The 8,463-nt window shown below is 38.4% G+C and overlaps 2 protein-coding genes and 1 long non-coding RNA gene across 3 annotated transcripts; 2 read left to right on the top strand and 1 right to left on the bottom strand.

The window, feature by feature from the left end:
- Positions 1-154: 154 nt before the first annotated feature.
- Positions 155-1,952, bottom strand: LOC146882441 (uncharacterized). Its single transcript, XM_085667639.1, has 4 exons — positions 1,754-1,952; positions 1,293-1,368; positions 635-761; positions 155-459 (listed from the first exon to the last, which is right to left on the bottom strand). The coding sequence occupies exons 1-4, from the start codon at positions 1,871-1,873 to the stop codon at positions 276-278; spliced, it is 507 nt and encodes a 168-aa protein (XP_085523765.1). The 5' UTR covers positions 1,874-1,952; the 3' UTR covers positions 155-275.
- A 295-nt stretch (positions 1,953-2,247) lies between these two features.
- LOC146882439 (uncharacterized) lies at positions 2,248-8,087 on the top strand. Its single transcript, XR_014985028.1, has 2 exons — positions 2,248-2,439; positions 8,046-8,087. It is a non-coding gene; the product is annotated as an uncharacterized LOC146882439 (long non-coding RNA).
- Positions 2,475-7,136, top strand: LOC146882440 (uncharacterized). The gene is made up of 2 exons (XM_085667798.1): positions 2,475-3,366; positions 4,760-7,136. The coding sequence occupies exon 2, from the start codon at positions 5,652-5,654 to the stop codon at positions 6,942-6,944; it is 1,293 nt and encodes a 430-aa protein (XP_085523924.1). The 5' UTR covers positions 2,475-3,366; positions 4,760-5,651; the 3' UTR covers positions 6,945-7,136.
- Positions 8,088-8,463: the final 376 nt, after the last annotated feature.

The following is an 8,463-nucleotide window of genomic DNA, read 5'->3' as shown; positions in this document are numbered from 1 at the left end:
AATTAATGTCTTCATTAGTCGGATTTCAAAATCATTGATGGTTGCCATTATTTTCATATGGAGAAAACTATATTTCACACATTGTTTCTGGTCAGTTTTATTATAGTTTGACTAGCTGGTGCAGATTCAATTCTTTTCTTTTGGTTGAGAAATCTGAAAAGCAAATCTTCAATAGAATCAGCACATAAAAATAGGACAAGAACATTCTTTCACATACATTGCCGTTTTAGCTTGAGTGTAATAATTCATATGCCATGGGAGTCTAACTATATGATTCAATCATCTGTATCTGAACAAGACTCTGAATCTTCATCGGCTTGCAACTCGAAAGGTCTGAGTCTGTTTGTATTGGCTTCCAATGGAGGTAGTCCATCATCACTATCCTCCAGCTCATTCTCTTGTTGGGAGGCAGAAGTTTCTTTTGATTCATCAACCATTGCAGATTTAAAACTTTCAGGCCTGTATGTTGACAAATGATTGAAAGAGTGAGTATAATACTTTGGGCATGAGAACCGATAGATTCTACCATACAAAATCCAAAAGTTGATATAAAAAGTAAATATATGGCTATTCAACAAGGGAACAACCAAAGCAATTGAATATACAAAAATCAAAGCAGGAAACAATAACACACCATTCAGGAGTTTTCTGTAGTTCTTGAACTTGTTCGTAGAAAAGAACTTGAGAAACAAGGCATGCAACCTTGCTACCCGATTCAAGAGCCTTTTCCTTTCCGGTTACATCAACAACAACAAAACTCCCTGCAACATGAGAAAGAAGGGTTAAATGTTAAACTCTTTGGCAGATGGGTTGGAGTAACATAAAATCTTAAAGAACACATGGCGCATTAGCCAACACCAAAAACATGCAATTTACTCAAACAATGTTACTAGCAGTACACACTACAAATATGTTCGAGTTTGATAACGATGTATTGTTTAACAAAACAGATTGGTGAAGTTGACATGGCTTCTAAATAAATAGTTCTACGCTTCATATAGACAAATTCATTGTTAGCTAAAAATTCTATGAATTCCCGAACAATGAAGCAATAAAAGTTTAAGAAAAAAACAGCTTATTAAGTACACTTGAAAAGGAGACAAATTATAACTATCCATTCCATGAGGTCGGTTAATAAACTATCACTAATGTCCAGATAGAAAATCAGCAATTATAGCACAACCATTTGATTATTTTTATTATTATCAGTAAATCAATTGATTTTGTTTTTAAAAACTAATAACACAAATTAACATGGCATACTGCTGAATTGCTTTTTAAATAGGACAGACCTAGTTTAATCCACACGCTTTTTCGAAATTTAGCAGGGAACAGAGCTAGTGATTTGTTGCCAAATGCATCCTTGACCTTCACACGTCAAAATCGAAATATAAATGAGAACCTATACACACATAAGTAGTACACACATTATAAAGGGGTGCTGACATTGAACAAACTGATTTTAAGAGAAATCATAAAAGTATCCACGCAATCCCTGCAACACTATTAGAAACTATTTGTTTTCACAGAAGTACCAATTGTTTTGTTTACTATCAGGGTAGAAAGAACTGCAACTTATTTTCCTTTGTAATATGTACTTTACCTCTCATTCTCACAGATGCAAATATTCAAATAATATTCCTTGATTTATTTCTCCATCAAAATTTGTCAGTTTTACCAGATTTATTTTCTCATTTTCCTCAGCATAAATAAAAAAGAAAAATTGGAAGATTTAAGACTGGTAAAGCAGTACCTCAATGATATTAGAGCCTCGTAAAGACACCACCTGCATGATGCTTTGCCCGTCTTGAAGCGTAACATGTTTTTCCTCTATAGCCCTCTTCAAATTCTTCCTTCCTCCTCTCATGGCCATGGTAGTCAAAACGGCGGCGCCTCTCTCGGCGGCTCCTCTATCAGCGGCGATTCCAGCAGTACCAACGTACCTGGCGGTAGCGGCCCTCACGCTGACCTCTCGACGAGTGTCTCCGTGAGGGATGGGGTTTACAGCTCTAGGGTTTTTTTTTTATGGGTTGGAATTATTTTTAACCTAAAATGTTTAACTCGTTTAGTGGTGGGGGTTATGGAAGCGGCGGTGGTGGAGGTTACGATGGGGGTGGCGGTGGAGGGGGATATGGACGAGGTGGTGGAGGAGGTGGTTATGGTGGAGGCGGCCGCCGTGAAGGGGGTTATAACCGTAATGGTGGTGGTGGAGGTTATGGTGGTGGCGGCGGCGGATACGGAGGTGGTGGTTATGGAGGTGGTAGTAGGGACCACGGATATGAGGATGGTGGGTCTCGCTACTCGAGAGGAGGTGGTGGGGGTAGTGCTTCCGATGGTGGAAGCTGGAGGAATTAGTGTTATTTTGATTTAGGGTTTAGTGGTTGAAAACAGGGGAGGATGTTGTCTCTTCCTCCCTTTCATATATTGTGGTAATTTTAGGTTTGAAATACTTTGTGGTTTCAAACCCAAATGCATCAACAAGCGCAAGCCCACCTCGAGGCCCAATCACTAGAAGCATGATGAAGAAGATCCACATGGGCCTCTCACAAGATGATCAAGTCAATCATGGGCTTTTCACTTTATTCACATGGGCCAAAGAAATCTACAAAATATGAGTTAATGCATGAAAGACCATAGTTTAGATTTAAATTGGGCCATTGTTTAGGCCTTGTTTTTCTAGAATAATAAGTCAAATAATGTGTAGTTAAATTGATAAAATTGGGCTTGACTAAGCCCAATAGGAGATTTGGCCATGAGCTACCAAAGGTCAAAGGTGGACTAAGTGGAAGTCAACATTCCTTCCTACACCTCATGGATCATGCATCCCATGGAGCCAAGTCCACACTCCACCCATGTGCCTCCTTCATCCAAGGGCTAAGAGAGTGTCTTCTTTTCCAAGTCTTCATCCAAAGGCTAGGAAGATGCCTCCTTCTCCAAGGCACCATCCAAGGGTGATGATTAAAGCTTCTCTTCCAAGCTTGATCTAAGGGCCAAGAATTAGTCTAGCTTTTAGGCTCACATATAAAAGCCAAAAGTAGACCATTTGTACATTTTAACTCTTGAATTGCTAATAGATGCTAGTGTTTGAGATCACTCCACACTTCTATTAATTTGAGAGCACACATGGCTAACCTTCTCCTTCATCTCCTCTAGCCACCTTCCATACCATAGCTTCACTTCTACTCTTCATCTTCCCCAAAAACCTCCATTGCCTAGAGCTCTTCTTGCTCTTATCTTCATTTCCGCTGCATTTCATCTTCTTTTTGGTGTCTTCCATGGATCTCCTTCCTCTCCTACACCAAGGACGTCCATCAATTGGTATCTAGAGCCATCCAAGCCTTTGGTGCATCCATCCTCTTGGTTTGGGTAAGGTTCTTGGTCCATACTTGTCTCCTCTTTCAATTCCGTTTTGTCTCTCTTCTCCACTGTTTTCTTCACTTTTGCTGCTGTTTTTTTCATGTTTTTTATGCTTTCCACCGTTTGACATTGAGGCTACATGAATCTCCATTGATTCATCTTGTAGTACTCCTTGCTTCATTGGTGCAAATCTGTTTTTAGGTTCCATTTTCGTTTTCCAGCACTTGTTCTTTTCTTCCTTGCTGTTTTTCTTCATTTTAATCGGTGCATCTTTCAATTTTCAGTTCCTTTTATTGTGTTTTGTCTTAAGTCATGTTTTAGCACTTTAATTCATCTTAATTTTCGTTCATATGGCTGAATTCTGCACTTGCTTTATGAGAACCAAGTCCTACATCACACAAAATGAGCTATGAACTTCAAGTGATGCTTGTGGATGTGTAAGGCAATGGTCTCACTGTTTTTCGTCCATTTCACCGATTGGATTGTGCTTTTGAGTGTTTAAGATGTTCTTCTATGATTCATACTTGATTTTAGATCATAATCAAGTTCATTCATCTTGAATTTTCATAGAACATCTTACAATTTCCGTGAGCAATTCTGCTCCAGTCTGTTTTTCCAGATTTCACTGCACGCACACCTACTGTTTGAGATTTGTCATGACTCACTGCCTGGTCCAAATTTTAATCTGAATTTTTCCTCATTTAGCTAACATCCAGACGAAACATACAAAAAAAGAATCATTCAAAAATGTTGAGTACAAAAAAAATGAAAAATCGGCGAAGTTGAGGAAAATTTTCACGTTTTCTGGCGCAGTGGTCTCGGGAATTTTATGTTTTACTTATGTTTTGTGCGATTTGTGGTGCTTTTAAGTGCTCTTTGTTATTCTAATTGATTACTTGATTGTGTACTCTATATTGGCTTGAGTTTGCCTTCAATAGAAGTGGAATTTATTCCCTCAATTTGGCACAAAATTGCAATGAGTACAGTGGCTGTTTTTGAGCACTTTTTCTTCACTATTTTCAGTTTTCTTTTTCATCTATTCTAGTGCATTTCTAGGTTCCTTTTTGTAGTGCTTGCCTTTCTTTCCAGCCTTTAGTTTCTTGCTTGTCACTTCTTGAATCTCCTTCTAGTCATGTTTCATTTCAATTCTCTTTTGGTTTAACATTTCTAATTAGCTTTTCTTGCTTTCTCCTTTGTTTGGGTTCATATACTTGACTCTTGGTTATTGGTTGTGATTGATGATGCTATGAAGTTTAGAATGGTTTCTATGATTTGGTAGCATCTTAGGTGGTGGATATTGAAGTAGAATTTTAGCTTGTGTGCTTATCCTTTTCCTCACCTATTGAGAGTTTTGGACCTATTCATTTGAGAGTGTGTGTGCTAACTCCATTGCTTGGTATAGTTTTCTTGCTGTTTTGTTTTTTGGTGCAGGTTTGGTGGCTGTTTTGGCCTTAAAACCAAGGCTATAGTTGTTGTTTTGCACTTCATTTTGGTGGCTTAAAGTGCTTACAAGTGCCTTACTTGGTGGTGGTCTTTGTTCAAATCAAAAGGAGGCTACAAGCCAAGCTCATGGCTCTTGATTTTGTGCAAATTGGCAGCACTTTGGCAGCACATTTGGAGTTGCATTGTTTCTTATTTTTTTGGCTTTATTTCATTGTACTTTGTACTTCTTTTTGGCACATCTTATTTGGTACCAATTTGAAGCCTCCTTGATTGTGAAATTGCATCTTTTGAGCATCAAAATTTGAGATATTAAGTGGCTTGAGGTTGCTTCATTTTGAGTACCAAATTAGTGAACCAAATTTGCTTTCCAGTTCTCAATTGTATCCATGGCCTACTTAGGTGTCTTGGGGAACCAAAGGTGTTCAATCCCATCTCTTAAGTAGAACCTTTTTCATATTATAGTGCAACGTTTTAGTAAGTGAGTGTGTTGAAAGTTCTAAGTGCTTTCTCACCTTGTTTTTAGGCCGCATAGATTAGACGCTTAGTGGTTTTAATTTGTGAGACCAAAGTCTCTAAAATTTTTGCCATTTAGGGGTCCGTTTTTAGTGTTAGTCTTTTCTTTTCTTTGAGTCTTGTTTGTGCTTGTTGTGTGTTTTGCCTCATGTGATTCTATCTACTTATTACTTGAACATTTGTGTGAACTTTGAGTACTTTTTCAAGTGTAACCTTGGCAAGGATTGGCCTTGGTACTTAAGAAGTCCGTGAGACTCACCTCGCTTACCTGGAGGTACACTTGTGCTAGTCCTCTTCTTTCACCCTTTTATCCAAGTGCATAAGTTCATTCAATCATCATGAGTACATATTCTACATATAGTCCTAGGTTGACTAAGCATGATAGTCATGAGTTGCATCATACATTTCATAGTGACATTCCATTCTTTGGGGAGGATATAGGTCCACTATCATTCATAGATTGGATGTGGGATATAGAGAAGTTGGTGCAACCATTCTTTAATAGATATAGTCAGTATGATATTCTTAGGCATGTTATTTCTAGATTTGTAGGACGTGCATGTGAGTGGTGGCATCAAAGGCAATTTCAAGTGGAAAAGGGAAGAGCATCGTGCATTAATACCTTTTATGAACTAAAAGCATGCATGTGGAAACATTTTGTTCCCTCTTCATATAGGATCACTCGAGAGCAACAGTCTCGACTAGAAAACTTCATTGATAGAGGAGATGCATTCATTCAAAATCTAAAGAAGTTTTCTCGTCAAGAAAGAGATTTTAAAGATAAACTTGACTTGCTCTTGAGTAAGAAAAGAGAAATTGAAAAGCAAAGAGAAATTAAAAAGCAAAGAGACCATGTGCAAAAAGAGCAAGAGGAGAAGGAAAGAAGAGATAGAGAGGAAGAGGAAAGGAAAGAATCTGACAAGGCATTGAGAGAAAAGAGAGCAAAAATAGAGCTTGAAAAGAAAGAGAAAGAGGAAGAAGAAATCCTACTCAACAAAGGAGTGCTACTAAAGGCACCTCCAAACCCCACAATTCTCATTGAATCAGGAATTTTAAAGGGAGTGCTCAAATCTTTTAACTCTTCTCATTTCATCAATCATTCTCATTTCTTCAAACCAATATTTACTTTTGCTAAGTTTTTCAAGCCAATTTCCCTTCCCATTGTTTTAAACACCTCAAAAGATTTTGCAAAATCAAACTTTGAGTTAATGTTGCCTACTAGGTTTGAGACAACTCAAAGTACACAAAATTATTTTTGTGAAGTAGATCTTGTTCATCTTCAAGTAACTTTCAACAATACAACAAGACCTTCTTTTGTCCTCTACTTTAGATATCCTCCTACTTATCAGTATGGTGTTCATTCCACTTTCAATATATCTCATTTAATTCCTTTTGCAGGATCCATGGATGATGAACACCAAGATTTGAGGGCAAATCCTCTTCAAGGGGGAGGGGATGATGTGATCCCAATAAGCCTAAGCTCAAATGCATCAACAAGCGCAAGCCCACCTCGAGGCCCAATCACTAGAAGCATGATGAAGAAGATCCACATGGGCCTCTCACAAGATGATCAAGTCAATCATGGGCTTTTCACTTTATTCACATGGGCCAAAGAAATCTACAAAATATGAGTTAATGCATGGAAGACCATAGTTTAGATTTAAATTGGGTCATTGTTTAGGCCTTGTTTTTCTAGAATAATAAGTCAAATAATGTGTAGTTAAATTGATAAAATTGGGCTTGACTAAGCCCAATAGGAGATTTGGCCATGAGCTACCAAAGGTGAAAGGTGGACTAAGTGGAAGTCAACATTCCTTCCTACACCTCATGGATCATGCATCCTGTAACACCCCTGGCGCACTACGCCCAGAGCATGTCAGGTTACTACAGCCCGATGCACCCCAACCCCTCACCCTTCTCCGTCCATTCACACTGGGTGGGTTGTTGCCAGTGGGAATCGAACCCCCAACCTGACCTTTAACACCTCTGGCACACCAGCAGATGCTACCAGTTGTACTGCAACTGGTAGCATCTGCTGGTGAGCCAGAGGTGTTAAAGGTCAGGTTGGGGGTTCGATTCCCACTGGCAACAACCCACCCAGTGTGAATGGACGGAGAAGGGTGAGGGGTTGGGGTGCATCGGGCTGTAGTAACCTGACAGCCTCTGGGGCCCGAGGAGGGGTAGCCAGGGATGTTACACATCCCATGGAGCCAAGTCCACACTCCACCCATGTGCCTCCTTCATCCAAGGGCTAAGAGAGTGTCTTCTTTTCCAAGTCTTCATCCAAAGGCTAGGAAGATGCCTCATTCTCCAAGGCACCATCCAAGGGTGATGATTAAAGCTTCTCTTCCAAGCTTGATCTAAGGGCCAAGAATTAGTCTAGCTTTTAGGCTCACATATAAAAGCCAAAAGTAGACCATTTGTACATTTTAACTCTTGAATTGCTAATAGATGCTAGTGTTTGAGATCACTCCACACTTCTATTAATTTGAGAGCACACATGGCTAACCTTCTCCTTCATCTCCTCTAGCCACCTTCCATACCATAGCTTCACTTCTACTCTTCATCTTCACCAAAAACCTCCATTGCCTAGAGCTCTTCTTGCTCTTATCTTCATTTCCGCTGCATTTCATCTTCTTTTTGGTGTCTTCCATGGATCTCCTTCCTCTCCTACACCAAGGACGTCCATCATGTTGTCTCTTCCTCCCTTTCATATATTGTGGTAATTTTAGGTTTGAAATATCTTTGTGGTTTGAGCACCTGTTATTGTTTCAGTGTTACTGTCCAGTGGTTATCGTTTTTGTAACTTCGTTGCGCTTCCTCTCATCTAAGCTGAAAAATAATATTAAAGTAATATAATGTAATATATACATATTATCTTTCTAATAAATATAATTATAATATATATATATATATTGTATGTCACCAAATATTACATAATATATATATATATATATATATATATATATATATATATATAAACAATAAATTAAATAAAATATAATCTTCCAATCAATCGAGTTATTAAATCATAATCACAATTAATTATACTATTAATTAATTACCTTCTACACGTTCCTATAAATACGCATTCTCATAAATAGTACTCACTTGTATTCTCATATATTTACTCATTTTGAGATTTTGCAG

The sequence above is a fragment of the Vigna unguiculata genome, chromosome 10 (genome assembly GCF_037176805.1).
Source record: "Vigna unguiculata cultivar grain cowpea cultivar isolate G323 ecotype 2 chromosome 10, ASM3717680v1, whole genome shotgun sequence".
NCBI classification, from domain to species: domain Eukaryota; kingdom Viridiplantae; phylum Streptophyta; class Magnoliopsida; order Fabales; family Fabaceae; genus Vigna; species Vigna unguiculata.
The sequence above is the reverse complement of the archived record's forward strand: the minus strand, read 5'-3'. Positions and strand labels throughout refer to the sequence as shown.

Excerpts from the sequence above, each read along its gene's own strand:
- LOC146882441 (XM_085667639.1), bottom strand. The coding sequence starts at position 1,873 with ATGGCCATGAGAGGAGGAAGGAAGAATTTGAAGAGGGCTATAGAGGAA. Across the intron at positions 1,369-1,753 it reads GAGGCTCTAATATCATTGAG|GTCAAGGATGCATTTGGCAA; the intron begins GTACTGCTTTAC and ends TGACGTGTGAAG. Across the intron at positions 762-1,292 it reads AAGCGTGTGGATTAAACTAG|GGAGTTTTGTTGTTGTTGAT; the intron begins GTCTGTCCTATT and ends CTCATGTTGCAG.
- LOC146882440 (XM_085667798.1), top strand. The coding sequence starts at position 5,652 with ATGAGTACATATTCTACATATAGTCCTAGGTTGACTAAGCATGATAGT.